Here is a 16,767-nt window from a genome sequence, read left to right on the forward strand (position 1 = left end):
CATATACTTCTCGGGTCAATTGAAAAAATAAATATATTTTTCAAGTCCACCATCAATTTTTTGATTGCCTAAAAAAGGTTTTCACGGTGATGGAAAACTAAGCCTGACACCCAGTGAAAGATAACAGGGACAAAAATGAACATTTTGTTCGGCATCGCACAGGAGCAGTGTTTCATCGTCACACTGCCTGCGGGTGGGCAAAAGACACAATCACAGCTCGGTAATCTCGCCACGCTTCCAGAGCCGCGGGTATTGATTCGGAGATAATTACTACGGCAAATGATGCTCACTCCGCAATGCCGAATCAAAGCGCGCGCGATTCGCACCTTCGCTGACGACCGAATCAATAGAGACGCTGAATTCTCGCGTCTTTTATTATTTCCCGTCAATCCGAGGGCGCCGGAGTCATTCAAACGAACGAAGCCAAATAATATTCAGTGGAAAAAAAGAAAATATGAATCACTGCTGGTGAAAGGAAGTAATTTAGCGCACCATTGTGTGCCACTAAACATATAAACACGCCGCTTTTTATCTTTTAACGGCTTCAACGTTTTTGCAAATGCCTCCATCGCCTATGAAAACGGCGAGTGTTTATTATTAGCTTTTTTCACTTCTCTCATTCTCGCGTGATGTCTGTTGAACGCGGCCTTGGCAAAACTTTTCAGAAACCTTAGACGTATATATATGTACCGTGTCTGAAAATCTCATTATGCTAAATTATGAAATTAGATTGCGAGAGAGCGAGGTGCGCGCAAAAATCCTCATCAGCTTTCCGGAAATTAGAATAACGCAATTAATTTCGCCGCAGTGTACTTCATTTTTTTCGCATGAGGCAGGAGATCGTCCCTTGCTGGTTAAACATTCAAATGAGGTCAAACTGCATAGTCTGACCCGTTTAGCGCAGGCACGCCTCTCTCGCCATCCCCGGCGTCTCATAAAATATGCAGACAAAGCAGCCAATTTGCCGGCGATACACCTTTTGCTTGCACGTTCGCTCAGCTGCAGTTTGAACAAAAATTCATTGGGCGGACGCGGCAGGAATACCGGGGTCGGCCGCCGTGCACGCCGGGGGTGCAAATTTCAAGAGGGATGCACCCCGCGCGCGCTGCCGTGCTGCTGCACTCTCGCACCAAGTGAGCACCGAACGCGGTCAGATCGATACGGCGGGTGCGGAGGGCGTGGCCTCTTCCTCTCTCGCTCTCGCCGAAATGCCACCCCACTACTCTTTCGACCCTCTCCAAGCATGCAACCCATGGCACACATACATACACACACACACCCCATCTAAAATACACAAAAGGGAAAATATCATTCCATCCAGCGGGATCATCTTGGCGAGGAAGGAAAAAATGGTGAAAGATGCTTCTGCTCAACGGACATGTTTGCGTACCCGAAAAATTATGTTGCTTTTTTACGAGCTGGGAAATTTTGTGAGTGTTTTCATTCAGAGCAGGGCAAAGCTTGGTCTCGTTTGTAGATTATTAGTGCGACTCGGTAATGGGGCTTGCGTGAATGCGTTTTCGCTGTTGTTTTGCGTCCAATCGATATGTAAACGGGCTGAATTTAGAAATTAAAAGCTTTATTGCTTTTCAGCGTACGAATTGTTTAGGTTAAACACACGCTGCGAATTATTATACAGGCGTGTGTTCGTCACGAAATTGTTCAACGAAACTTTATGCCAACAGCAGTAAAAAATGGAAATTTGAACTTTTAACGAGTTCATTATATTTTTCTATACAACCTGAAGTCTGGTAACTATATAATTTAACAATTTTTTAAAATAATTTTAATGAGCAGAAGTAAATTAGTCTTGAAAATTACATATTGATAATTGCTGCCAAACTGGTGCAAAAATAACAAAGCAATAATAACTTTTTACATTAATAAACAACGTCCCGTTAAGAAAGATTAAGTAATTTTAAACTCCTTATTTTTTTGTAATGGTTTCCTTGTAAATTTCTGGGGGAAATTGTGAATTGACGTCATCAGCTAGCTCTGTTTGAAAAAAAACTTTATTTCAGTTTATGTATTATTAGCGTTACATTGAAATTTTACTTGAAGTTGTGGGGCAGAGTGATTTAATGATTAAACTTCGACTTTTTGCGAATCTATATAGGAGAAATTTTTAATTTAAAAATAATTGTAGAATTTTAAAATAATTTAAATCAAATTGACAAAAAAAATTATTTTCACACACTCCACTTTATGCTCTTATCAAATATTGTTTCAAAAATTAGTCACGTGAAGCTCTAAAAATTACTCCAGATAAAACGCAAACTTTAAATTACATTATGATGTGCTCATGAATTTTATCCTCTATTATGAAATTTCGTATGCAACACGCGCTGCGGATGGGCACATAAACGTCGACCTTGGCGTCAATATAACACAGAAAATCCCTTTAATTTAACGACACGATTTATCTTCATTAGGCTAAGTAATGAATTATCCTGATGGAACAGAGACGAGGAAAAGTTGGCCCGACCCCCAGGCTTTCGGAAAAAGGATCACCACGTGTGGCATTATTTTTCTCATCTCATGATTCTATTTGCCAAAGAGAAACTGCTGCTCTCTGCGAACTTTGTTGACCAACATACCTGGCCAAACACTGGCCAGGCGCATCTCTCGTCAAACCGATTCTCTCTGCTGCCACGTGTATACGGATATTTTTTTCAAAACAAACACTCTCTAAACTCGGAGAGAGGGTTGATTCAAATGGAAAATGGAAATTTTCCCCGGGAGCTTTTTTAATGAGCACGAGCATAATGCGGAGCATACACACCCTTGAGAAAATTACTTTCTTTTTTCTCCCTCTCGAAGCAGCCTGCAGCTTTCACTCTCGAATTGACAGCTTCCCCGGTGAGAGTGAATGCAAAGAGAGCGAATTTCAATTAAAAATGAATTACTGGGTCACAGTCACGTTTCTTTGCCGGCTGCTCATTTATTCAATTCATTCATTTTGCAATGGCACTGCCATTCATGTCAAACATACGACGCCGATCAATAATAAGCGCAGGCGAGAGAGACCTTCGCGTTTGTGGGTCGCGATTTTCTTTCTTTTTCCGCCGTAAATCAGACAGAGGAGTGCGTGCCGCGGGATGAACTTTTCCTTTTAATCACTCGCAACTCCCCGAATTTATTATACCGCAGCTCCTTAACATTTTTGTGTGTGATAAAAAAATCCCAAAATAAAGAAGAAACGGAAAGGAATTCCTCCAGCTTGCGTTTGTTAAGGACGTTAGAAGCGTCCGGAGTTGGCATGGCTTTTCACTTAATTAAATTCCTTCAAATTGGTCGTTCTGCCAATTAGGCATTCCTTAATAAATGAATTTAAGCATGCCTACTTATCGTTAAAATAACTCCTGCGAGAGAGAGAAAGTTACTGCAAAATAAAATTCCAAGGCAGTATAAATAAATTGTCCGCTTGGAAGAGCCTCCCCGGAACTAATGCCGGCAGAAGAACAATTTTCCTGCCAATATCATAAACAACCCCCAGCGCCCTTAATTGGCCTCTCAACTGCTGGAGAAATATCGACGGGTGGGCAGAGGTGGGGGAGGGAGAGCCAAATCCCCGCTGGATTTTCGCGTATTTTTATTTATATTTGGCGCTCGGTGCCGGAATATATAAAAAAAAAATGCCAATACGCGACCCAATTCCTCGCGCGTACAAACACGCTCTCCATGGAACGATGACGAGATTGACAGTTAGGGGACGTATAAGAGAATGACGAGGCGGAAAATTCTTTTTCGGTGATTATTCGTTCAAGGGAGGTGTGAAATTGGCCGATAATTCAACGTCCTTTTTTGTTTTAGATAGAGAGAAATAAACCGAAATAGAGCGAAAAAGCTTTTAATGTCGCTGATAAAGAGCCTCTTTCCGATAAATGGAGTTTATCCAGGAGTGACGTGACCTCGCAGTTCAGAGGCTTATCCGGCGCGCACATTAGCCTCTCTCGTGTGTGAGTGTCTGACTGACTCGTAATGCACCCGAAGCCCATCAACTTCACAAAATTTCGGCTTAAATCTTTAATAAGCCCTTTAACGCCAGCACACCCATTATTGGCCGACCCTCTCGAATCGGTGGCCGTTCCAATGAGCCCCCGAAGAGGCAGACTTTCACTCGAACCGGCCTCGAACGACCGGAAAGCGGCGCTGGAAATGAGTGGGACGAGACATTCGGCACGGATTCGGTCTTTCTTTGATGTCGGTTCGCGCAAAGAGGCAGACACGGCAATGCTTTGTTTTGCTCTTCTTTGGGCTCATGATATAGATGAGCAGGGAGAAAGGGACCAGCGTTTCCTTTCACGGAGGTAATTCTCAAAATGGACCGAGTCTTTGCGCTCTGTGCCGATTGAGAGACAAGATTATTCCAAGTTGATGAACAAAGACTTAAGACTTTTAAAGGAGATTAGAGACAAAGGGTTAATTCGCATGATATGTCTGGAATCACTTTCAAACAATGACAATTGTGACGAAAATTTGGTTGAGCAAATTTTTAGAGAATAATAGTATAGCTGAGAAGCAGAAACGTTATGTGTTGTGCAATTTAACTACATAAGTTATTTTTTTTCAATGAACTCAAAATTTTAGGTGCTCTTTTTGAAGGATTACTAACACCGCAATTATAATTCGTGATCGTTAATCGTATTAACTTATAAATATAACTTCATTAATCCATTTAAATATCTTCTGGGAGAATTATTATTTTTGTAATAAAAAAGATATATTTTTATATTTTTATACAAAATATTTTTAAATTTTCATTTTTAATATCTATCACTAATATCACTAAAAAGATATGTTTTGTAACATTAAATAAAAAAATTAAAATAAATTAAAAAAATAAACTTGTATATATACATTAAGATAAATTTCATTAAAAAAAACTTTTTTTTTTCTTATTATTATGTGTTTAACTGAAACTTTATTTAAAAGTTACTTATTTTATTAAATAATTCTTATTATTTTAACGCAAAAACCAACATTATTTTATTAAATTGTCAAATTTTGTCAACAAGAAGAGAAAAAGAATAAATTAAAAGATATATTTAATTTTTGCTTTTATATTATAGATAAGGGGAAAATGCTAGACACTCATTTGTTTGTTTAAAGTCCGCAATACCGTACTGTACTGTAGAGTTCAAATCAAACTTAAAAACAGACTGTAAACAAATAAAAATCGAATATATATCACATGAAAAATGGGCACACGCAGTCATTGCGGACAGGTTCGCATGCAGCGAGAGTGTCAAAGTTTAAAATAGAGACATGCCAGATGTGTGGCGCGCGCACCATTGTTATAAATTTATGCTATAATAATAATTTAATACTTCCTTTTTCGAATAAATGCGGTCACGCCAAATTTCTACGTTCAGAGCGGTGGCGTCCACCGGTGGAAAATATATTATGACAAATTATATATTATATCTGTCGACGCGGCGGCACGCTAGGATTAGGCAAATAAATCCGCCGGGGAATACGTTTTAAAACAGCAATAAAATTATTCAGTCCCTATATTGTGACATTTGAATGATACGAAATTTCAAAATTCATCAAGTGCGGAATAATTTTGTGGCGAGAATTTGCACGTCAAGTTCAAATCAAGCCCATCAAGTGATCAAACATTTGCTCGGGCGCAACCTTGTTGTTTGCGCGAATGTTTTTTTTTTATCCATGAATAATTAGCAAATGGACCGAATCACGGAAGGAACATGCCCAGCGCTGCAGCATCAAGCGCTCTCTCCCGCAAATTAATTAAGCACCAGGCTCAATTTGCGTCATCCAACTTTTTCATTTCCATACTTGATGCTACTCGTGTCACGACCTTTGGACAACAGTTAATGGCGCGCTCTAATCGCAGGGGAGAAATGAAAAATCAAGGCGGAACCAACTTTCACGCTGCTCCTCTGCAAAACGCCGTTTTTTTATAACACCCAAGTGCTCTTCTCTCTCCAGTAGTGTTACTCGTTTTTTAACTCGCCATGGCTCTAGGAATTATATAAAAATTTCGTCCTTCGACCAGCGAAAGTAAACAATAACAATTTCAGTTGAAATGATCGCTTTTTTAAATTTCAGGCAATCTGCTCGGCCGATACGTATAAAATTCGTTCAAAGTCAACACGCGCCGATTGGGAATTAAAATTCGTGACCAGCAGAGTGAAAAATTGATTCGGTGAAAATTCAGATTTATGGCCACGCGTTTGCTCTCACGGCGCAGCGGATTAATAATGAAAAAAAAATGGCGAGTGCTCTAGGGAAACACCAGCGCGATTTTTCGACTGAATAAGTTTCGGGCAAATAACGATAATGTCTAAATTCTCAGGCAGCTGGTTGGACGAGCTGAGAGTTGTTTTCAGTGGTAAAAAACTCTTTCAAATTATTTCACGCCTAGATTAATCTCCTCTCTCCACAACAAATAGCGCTACCTCATAATTTCTGAATTTCAGACTTTTGCTACTCCTCGCTCGCCTCCGCCGCCGCCTCTATCTAATCTGGTTTAATTAAAGCACTCGGCGGAAAATAAAAAGCGTTCTTTAAATTTCTGACGGTGGTTTCGTCCGCCTGCGGCCAGCATAAACCTGAGAGCTGATGAGGCTGCTTTGATTAATCTCCGTCATGGCCGCTTCGATTTAAGTGTACCTCAGGGGATGAACGCGCAATCAAGCTTTTCCTACTGACCAACAACTAAGACATTTTTTTTTTAATATATATGGTATTTTAAAAATTCATGCTCCGGGCGAGCTGAAAACTTGCCCAGTGGAACAGTTTCCCACCTTCTGTAAAGCCAACCTGTGACAAAATTTGTAGTGATAATTCAAAATATTAGTCAACCGAGGCTGCGGTGGATGCATGGAGTCTTTTTGATCTCGGAAGTTCATTCGGAACATTCATGCTAGTGGTGCTGCCATTTTTTCCAATAAATGATTTTTTTGTAAATAAATTTTTATCAACAATTGAATTAAACAATGTGTTGTAACGATGTGGAAAAATAAACAACAATAATAATTATTTTTGTAATATTACTTAAGAATAATAAAAAAAAGCAACTGTTTTTGTCCTCGAAATGAGAAAAAAAGTTCATTGAGCTTTCAAAATATTATTTAAAATATTTTATGGCAAATTATAGTTATTTTGATTATTTTTTATGGTGCTTATATAAATACCATTTTTATCTTTCCTTTTTTTAAACAAACTAAATAATATTTATGCTTCTTGTTTTTGTTTTTTTATTTGCTGAAAAAATAGTACTGCATAAAAGTTGTTTTTTAATCTAATCATCCCCAAAGGATATTTTTCTTTTGAATAAATCAAATCAGACGAATTTTTTTAATTGATGCCATGGAATTGAAAATGCTCCTTTGGATGGCTATAAAAGTAGTGAAATGAGGAACAAGCAAGCCCTCTTTGAACACCATCATAACTCTATTGTCCACATTATTTTTAGCAGTCAATCAAAAGCTAAATGAATGTTGATTAATCCACTCGGTATCAGAAGATTGTGTAAATTTTAGCATGTTTATTTGTGATTTCCCTCTGCTCTGCAGCCTCTGCTATTTTTAGTCCGAAATTCATTCACCCTGCAAAAAGTGAGTTATGAACTTGCTACTACCAGCCCTTAGTTTGCCTCGCCTTTGTCTGATAAATCGAGAGCCTCGACCCGCGCACACACACGCGACACAACACACAGACCGCATTTCGTAATCATATACTACACGTCATTATACAGAATAGAGGAGACTCAATAAAATATTACGCAACGGCCGCAGAACAAAGACAAAAGGCAAATCTGACCTGCTTTAATACATAAATAATATTTCTCCCGGTTCACTGAATTTATATATCAGATCCTGCGTGCCGAAGCAGCAATATTGCGGCCCAGCCAGAAAGGTTTGTTTGTCCTCTCTCTGCTTTGCTCGGAACACATATTTCCGTAATGTGTGCGCGTTTCGTATGGTCGTGCCCGCCACCGAACGATAGCGGGCAGTCATAAATTTTTACTGATTCCGCCGCCGCTCTTTGTGTAATCCGCGCGAAAGGATTTGTGTTGGAACGGACGAATTGCGGAACGGCTAATCTGTTTTTGATGGTCAAATTACGCATTTTGCGAATGCTGATATACGTGCGTGCTGCTTTTTGTTTTTTGCATTTGCATTTCACATAATACATATCCGTCTCTGTGCGCGTGTTTGTTCCGCCGCGCTCTTTTTAACAAAATCACTGACGCATTTTGATGAGTGCTGAGCGAGCTGATTCAAGGCTTTGATTCGCCAATCAAAGCAAATTAATTCAATACATACCATTTTTGCCACTCTAAATATCCCTCTGTGCATGCAAATCAAAATGTCAAATTAAACGTGATCCAAAATCTGTAACGATTAAAATTAAAAAAAAAATTTATTTATTATATTTTTATAAAACATTGTCGCCAATCTTAATTTTTTACTTCTTCTTTAATAATATTTAGTAATGTATTGTGTGGATTGATTGGATAGTCAGATAAATCTTAATACAACTTGTTTTAATTTGTGCGATAATTTAACAAAAGATTGCAACAATAACCATCTTCTCAATTTCTATGAGGGCAACGAACAGGTGCTGGTATTCTGCTAAGATTTAATCGTTATAATTTTGGTCTCAATAATTTAAAAATATGCTTTATAAAAAAAAAATTATTTTTCTAAATTTAATTGAAAAGCAAATTAATGCAGGTGTAAAGGCAGGGTAATAAATAATATAATTTTTATTTAATCTAACAAACATATTTGTAAATTATTTCAATGATAAGTATTTCAGAAAACAAAAATAATTTAATTATTTTTAAATTAGGTTAAGAATTAGCAGTAAAATTTTTGTTTATAAACATATTTTTTTACTTTTTTGAGAGGTGATTATGGAAATTATGTATTAATTTTTAATAGCTGCTATGCACTTTAATGTATCTAAAAAGAATGCCATGAGAAATGTTCTTATCTAGAAGTTTCTTTTTTATCCCTAATATCTGCAAATTCACTTTAAACATTAAAATAATCATTTTCTTTTGGTGTTTTCTCAAGCACCACAAATACAAGGTATGAAGAAATATAAATGATCAGGATTTATTTTAAGCAATGAAAAATTAGAGCACTAAAATTTTGCGAATTTTATTGTTGAAGAATTGATTCCAAATTGACTTTGAATTTGCAAAAAAGGGATTTTTAATGCATGAAAAATGATATTTAAAAAATTTAAAATATCATCTTCAGCTAGGATATTAATCGCTCCGTTTTTTTTCACTCATCACGGGCACCATGCTGCGCTTCGGAGATTACTTTTTTTGAGGTCATCCCTTCAGCAATCTTCCCCTTCAACAACAATGGACATAAGCCAGTCGGCTCCTCTTTTTGCCTCGTCGCTCCAGAAAGGGATTTGGCTGCGAATATATCATTCCTCTCGTCATTCAAACATATATCTCTGGGGCCAACTAAACACTGCCCTGAGAGACTTTGAGAGCCGTGGTCATTTTCAGAAGCGTCTCTTTCTGAATAGAAAGCAATTCGCAGCTAGGCGGAGACGCGGAAGAAAAAACGTTCCAGCACCGGCTGCACGTTTAATTTTCCCAGGCCAGACAAAACACACACACGAAAGGTGGTGCGGGTGATTAAGGATCATCCGGCGGGCCACACGGCGCGTCTCGTCGGTCAACAACAGCGAGCGGTCCAGATTTGTGACACTGCGGCTTTCACGCACTCGCAAACCGCTATTACTCTTTCCTCGGCGAATCCGCACGGACGCCAAATTGCCTCGAGGCCGGCGATTTATTGCGTTTCGTATCACTGCCCGGATAAAATTTAATAAGAAGCTGACGCGCGTCCGCCGAAAATGGCCTACTGATAGCCTCCTTGATATATGAAGTCGCTGCTGATGCGAATTTTTTTATCGGTCCGAAAACTATCGAACAACTGAGCCCATCTTTAGTTGATATGAATTGAGACAGAGAAAGTTACAGGGATGCGTTATTTTTACTTCACAAACTTTCTTTTGCAGGAAAGAACTGAAAAAGGAAAATATATATATATATATATATTTTTTTTTTATTAAAGGTAAATCAATTTTGTTTACATTAATTCTGGAATTCCACATTGATTTATAATTATTATTGGTTAAGATTATTTAATCTGCCGGTAAAAAGAAAAAAAAATCACTATTTATTTTACATTTTTTTTATCAAAAGTTTCAATCTATTAATGCAAAAAAATCTCAATTTCCACCCCACATCAAACTTTTAAAGGTATTAGCTGAATTATTAGAAAATGGTAACAACACAACTAATTAGGTTAATTTATTTTATAAATTCCAACGTGAACTAGTAAAAGCGCTCACTTTTATTCTTTTTTTTTTTAATTTAAAAAAATCGATTGCACCGTTCATGCAAAACCGCACATGCCACAAGATCAAAGTTATTTCCAGCATGCAATGCAGTTCGGTTGCGCCGGTTGCATAATTTACAAGCTAATGCTTCCGTGGCCTAATTGTGCCGGATTCGAGGCGAATCGTAAATTCGAATAAGAGAGCGGCCACTTTGTTTGTTGATCCGGCAAAGTGGGCTGCTCTTGCAAATAGTTGCTGGTCGGCACAAGAGTAGAAGAAGGAGAGAAGATCATGCACGTTAAAGGGCTCGAGTGTGTCTGTGTGCAGATGGGCGAGAGTGTGAGTGTGTGTGTGTGAGAGAGAATATGGTGTTGGTGTGCTTCGGTGTGATTTGAGACATTAGGAGGATCGGCTTACCCTGGTGCTCTTGCCCCTCTTGACCACCGAAATGCTGCTGCAACTCGGGGAGGCGCACTGTGGAAAAACACGCGGCTCAGATTATGTTAATTCGTTCGGCGCTGCTGAGAGCATTAAGTTTAATCTCTCTCGCTGTGTGTGAGTGTCGTGGAAGAGAGAAGAAGAGAGAAAGGGGGTGGTGGGCGGACTGCAGGGAGAAACAGCACAATGCTTTTAACTTCTCCGCAGCGAAAACAGCAAAATTGAAATAAACCGTTCCAGAAAAATAATGTTTGAAAAAAAAAAGAATGCACAGCTCTTGTGTCTGCGTGTTTGTGCCGGCAATCGTGATAATTATACGAAAGAGGTCCACGACGAATGTTAAAAAATGCTGTTTGCAGGGGTGTTTGCTTCACACACACACACACACAAAGAGACAAAGGCATGCAAAGGGGATGAGAGAATGAGCTAGAATCGCCGAAAGGCAAACAGAAAGGAAACAAAAAGATTGATGAGCTCCGTGCATTTTCCGAAAATCGTGATTTACTGAGTTTAATTACGTTGCGAGCGGCAATCAACAAAAAAGCTCTCCGGGATAAGAGTGGAAGTGGACGTCAGACGAGAGAGCACTGCAGGAAGTGGCCATTCCTCCGGCCGGGCAAAAAAAGCGTTTAGCCGCGATTTAATTTATGTATGGCCCTCGCCCAAAGAAGCGTGTCAGAGCTTTGGAAAATGTCCAAGGGAGCCGAGGATAACCTTTTTGGTGGTCAACTCGTCCTCCAAATGTGTGTTTTCCGATCCACAGGTTAAATATAGAGGGCCTAAATGAACACTCTAATTGAAATTGTTTTGATCAAGAGCGACTTTCCCTCTCGAATCAAGCAAGCGTTCAGCAAAATATAATAATCTTTCAGTTGGAAATTATGTAGAAAATTGGTATTTTTCTGTGAAAGGTGGAGAATAACAAACTTGAAAAATGTTTTGATTTCTAAATAATTTTCAAACTTTCTGATTTTTAACAAATCATGAAATTTTAAATTAAGGAATTTAGAAAGTCATTAATTGCTTTAAATTATTTCTTTTTTTGCTGTCTATTCTATTTTCAGGTTTTATATTATTTTATCCTTTGCAAGTTATTTTGTATGCTATGGAGGTGTTTATAATTCTATAATTTAGTACATAATTCATAGTCAACCAAGAATATCAGCTATTTCAATTTCTTTAAATTTTAGAGATTGCATCAGGAGACAAATCCTATATTCTATTGTTTGTGACGAAAGACAATAAATTACAATTTCTTTCATTACATTTAATATTTTAATAACATTAACTAATGAAAGAAAATGGTTATATAACAAAAGCGAAATTTCCTAAAATTTAAAAAATTTGTTTTAAAATCAATTATTAATTTTTATAACTTTAACAAACAAATAAAAATATTAAAACTATGAAAACAAAATTTAATTATTATTTTTATTGTATAAAAACTTTCAGAATACTGCTTTGTCAAAAAAATTAAAAAGGGAAAAATCTCTACATATCATGACAGAAATTTTCTCTATAAATCAATTTTTCGCATAAATCGACGAAAATATTTTTCTTCCGTTTCTATGCAAATGCAAGATCTTGGAATAAAGTTTATCTACGCGTGGCATCCTGCAAAAGCGTCTGCTTTTTAATCCGCTTACAGTTCTAAATAGAGGACTCGGTCGTCTCGCAACAAGTCCTGCGCTCGTTCACCACGCCGAGCTTTTCGCAAAAAAACACAATAAAAAGCGTCAGCACGGAATCTTTTTTGCTTCTAGCCGCGGCGCCTCTCTCAAAAAATTCTTTGAAACGCCCCTCGAAAAAATAATTAAAAGCCCGCCCTTTGACATCGGAAGCGCTGAATAAAAAAAGAAGAAGAAGAGCGTGGAAGGACACACAAAAGTGGGAACTAGGCTGACTGCCACTCAACCGCACTTTTCCAGTGGATATTTTTTTTATATATGCGCATTATGTGTGAGCGGCAGAGCCGCACAAAAGGAAGAGAAAAGCTCGACGCGGTGAAAAGGTTGGAAATACTTATCAAGCGGACGGGGGCGAAGGGTGGCTCAAGCAGCGGCGCCCTAAGTGCTCAGGTAAACAAAATAATACCCGCGGCAAACACCAGAGCTTTATGTCCATCCACAGAAAGAAATTCCACCCTGAGAGAGAGAAAGATTAGAATCTGCGATCCGTGAATTTTCTATTAGCCCCCCCGGCTCTTTATTAATTACCTCCCCGTTGAGTAAATTTCGCACTCGGGTGACAAACGACAAACAAATTATTTGTCCTTGATCTTTGAGGCGCGAAATGCCAGGGTCGGGCCCGAAAGTGTAGTGCCCCCCGCAAGAGAGTTGTGCATTGCCCTAGAAATAAAATCGATAAAGACAGAGAGCAGGCAAAAGGCTTCTCTCTTCTCGTCTTGGCCGCCGCACGGGCGCGTGTATATATGTTGTGGCCTGCAGAGACAACGGGATGCATTTTGCTCGGCTATAAAAATGGATTTCGCTCGGATTGCCAGCCGCCTCCCTATTGCCCTCATTTATTTTTTATCTCCGGACTGCTCTCGATGCGCTCCTTTTAAATAAATTGGAAACACGACCTCTTTTGCCGCCGCACAATATATGCTTATTTTTGTTTTGGATCCGAGCGAGTGATTCCGCTTGCGTCAAAGGAAAGTGATGCTCGAAATTGCTGCAAAAACGAGCACTCGTTCTTCACCCTTTTTTATACCACGGGTTGTACGGCCAGGTACATTTTCCCTAGTGAAAAAAGAAGGCATGAGAGACGGAGGAAATTCTCAGATATTGATTGGAGCACGCCAGAAAAGCACTTTGTGTGGGAAAAATGTGTTGTCTTTTCTCCTCTGATATTTCATATTCTCAATAAAATGTTGTGCATAATAATAATAAGAAGCAAGAAAGTCTCTCGTGTGTGTTTATTTTTAGAAGAGAGGCTACTTGAGACGGAATATATCAGCTTTATAAATAAACGATTTTATTGACAGAACTGCTGGAAAATTCTATATAAATATTTATTATGCAACAAATTATGTGCAGTGACCTTAGCCTATTTTTTCCTTTGAATTATAATAATTATGGAGAACAACATTTGATATTCAAATCTTGGTCGTTCACACCGCAATCGTGGTGTGCGTATAAGTAGGAGAGGATAAATAATTCAAAACGGAAGCGATAGGAAGGAAATCCGTCAAATTAATTTCCACGCGGCCGCCGCTCATCGTCCGCGATAATGAGGCATTCCGATGGAGGTATTGATTCCAGCTGCGGCGCTGGTGATCAATGGCCGCACATAAATCAGGTCTTTGTTAGTTCGGGGAGACGCGTGACCGATATTTTTTTATGCAGAGAGATTCGCACCCGTCGCAGTCTAGACCTCCGATTCTATTCAAAACACGGCACCTCTGGCATCCTTCCAAATATCATTACAAGACATTTATGTCGCTAACCTTTGACCGCGCGCCGGTCACCCGAGCAAGTTTTTGTCCCACTAGTCAGGGTGGCTGACATTTGTCGCACTAATTGTCAAAGGTCGCCGTTGGCTAGTCTCTTTTGGTCTTTTACGAATTTGTCAAATGTGGGTGTATTTTTTTTTATAATTTTATATAAATATCGTTTCGTCCGGTGTTGAGTGGTGTGCTTCGGGAACGCGCGTTTGGTGCCTGTTTTAATTAATGAGAAGCTGCCTGTTGGAAACCATAGAGTGTGCAGCGAGTCCGAAAAAAAGAGTCTATATTGTTACGTGGTGCGAGCTGCTGCTTCGGCAACACGTTATTGTGACACAAATAATATACAACACAAGAGACAAATTATATAAGTATACACGGCTGCTGATCGCTACATTGACGTTTATGTATGTAAAATTGTTTTCTGCATGCAGTGGATTGAGGTGATATTTAAATTTGCATAGTAAAAACACCGACAAGCAGTTTAATTTACACTTTTAGGTGCGTGTGAATTTCAATAACTAATTGCCGTTCTAAATTACTAAAGCTTCTTTAAACACACATAAAAATAGCTATTTACTCCAACAATATGATAAAATTAAACTTGTTAGTCTATTTTATATAAAAATTTTATGATTGCCATTTTAATTAATTTTATTTTGAAATGTTATGAGCTCTCAATTAATTATTTTTGAACCGGAAAAATAAAGTTTTTTTAATCTAAAACAAAAAATAAATCAATAATTTATATGTAATTTTTTATGTCTGAAAAAAAGGCAAACCTCTAAAAGCAATTTAAATATGAAGGAAACATGATAAAATTACCTTAAAATCCTTCATTTTCATCTCCTGTCGGCGTGGGACGCCGTCCTCACTGGCGTACACCAGGTTGCGGATGCTGCCGCCGAACCTGGGCTCGAAAATGACACTGGGCAGCGCCAGCAAGGTCAACCTGGTATTGTACCAGCTGGGCATGCCGCCAATGAAAACGTCCGAATTGGTGGCCAGGTTGCCGAAGTGGAACTCCTTGCCCCTGGAGGTCTTGCTCTGCGTGACCTGGTCGACGGTCAGGGAGGTCCGTTCGTGCCTCCTGCGCACGTGCACCTTGTGCCAGTGGCCGTCGTGGAGGTCCCTGCCGACGGTGAGCATCTGGGCGCCGCCGCCCAGGTTGTACCTGAGGCGGAGGGCGCCTTCCACCAGCTTGATCTCGAAGAAGTCGTAGGTGCCGCCGTCGTCGGTGTACAACAGCAGGCCGTTGGGGTTTTCGGTCTTGAACTCAAACTCGAGCGAGCCGTTGAGTCCGGCGTTCCATTTGTGGAATTGCGCGTACGACGACTGCGAGCCTTCCAGCACGAAGCACCTGATGCACGAGTAGGACAGCACCGCGAGCAGGTACACCAGGGTGGCGCGCGCCGCCGCCATCTTGCCCTCCCTGAACCCTGAGGTCTACCGCACCGCCTTCATTGGGAGATTTGCAGGAAAGTAACGCGTGCCGCGGCTGCTGCAAATGGAGTGTTGGCGCTCGCGAGGTCAAACTCACTACACCGAGTGGCGGCAGCTCGGCCTGCCAGCCACCCTCGGCACCCCCGCCGCACCCCTGCAGCTGCGCACTGCCGCGGTGGCGCGCGCGATCAACATCTACAGCTCGAATTTATTGCCGCCGAGGCGACTGCCTGTCTGCACAATTGTCTTTTTCTCTTTGCTCTCCCATTCCAGAGCGCCCCTGCAGCCTCCAATTTTGAACCTGAACATATTAAAAGAATTCTATTATAAATTGATATATAGTATAGAGTATAGAGAGTTATTTTAAACAAACATTGCATCTCATGTAAGCACTATGCTTAGTAAGCAGTATATCAAATACCTATTATAATTAAAAAAAAAAATGATTGTTAAGATGAGGAACGCTAAACGCTATATATATTAAATAGATTAGTCCTCCTTTAAAATTCAGAATGTGTGTGCTTTTAAAATGTCGAATGAAACACTGGTAAAAAGCTAGAACTTATGTGTCTAATGAGCTGTCAGATGATCTAATAAGTACAAATAAAGAAGATAAAAATTCGATAATAAAATAGCAAAGGTGTGAAAATTGAAAAATTTTGAAGCACACATATTATTTATAATCAGATCTTCTCAAGGTACGTGCCGCCATATAGTAGATAAATAATGTTATAAATTTGCCAGTATACTCTGAAAGTCAATAATTTGCTTTTGATTCTCTTATCTGCGCAGAGCATATTTGGTCAATCTAACAAATGCGCTCTCATTTTTATCAACTCCGAATCATCTTGTGGCTATAATTTTTAATCGAATTTCGTGGCATCTTTAAAGACGCCACGATTTTATAAAATTGTATAAACACGTGAATATATCATTATTTTAAATGATGTATTTTATACATAGATAGTAATTTCCTGATAGCATATCACAAATAATCATACTTTTTTACCTTGTGTAAATTTTGTATTTTTTGTTTTTTAAGCTGCACGAAGTGGTTGGTGAGGGCCTCATTTTGAAAATTGAACAATATT

The 16,767-nt window shown here is 39.1% G+C and overlaps 1 protein-coding gene across 4 annotated transcripts in view; it reads right to left on the bottom strand.

Moving 5' to 3' along the window:
• LOC132194094 (neurexin-1) overlaps positions 1 to 16,767 on the bottom strand; it is a 90,223-nt gene that overhangs the window by 60,191 nt on the left and 13,265 nt on the right. For 3 of the 4 annotated variants that reach the window (XM_059615169.1, XM_059615170.1, XM_059615168.1), the window contains exons 2-3: positions 15,059 to 15,977; positions 10,765 to 10,821 (exon numbers count right to left, since the gene is read on the bottom strand). In XM_059615169.1, the coding sequence (XP_059471152.1) occupies positions 10,765 to 10,821; positions 15,059 to 15,655 (654 nt within the window). In that variant the 5' untranslated portion in view covers positions 15,656 to 15,977. The remainder of the gene's footprint in view (positions 1 to 10,764; positions 10,822 to 15,058; positions 15,978 to 16,767) is intronic. The other variant, XM_059615171.1, reaches the window with a different exon arrangement.

This window comes from Neocloeon triangulifer, unplaced genomic scaffold, assembly GCF_031216515.1.
Source record: "Neocloeon triangulifer isolate White Clay Creek 2 clone unplaced genomic scaffold, ASM3121651v1 ptg000006l, whole genome shotgun sequence".
Classification (NCBI taxonomy): Eukaryota; Metazoa; Arthropoda; class Insecta; order Ephemeroptera; family Baetidae; genus Neocloeon; species Neocloeon triangulifer.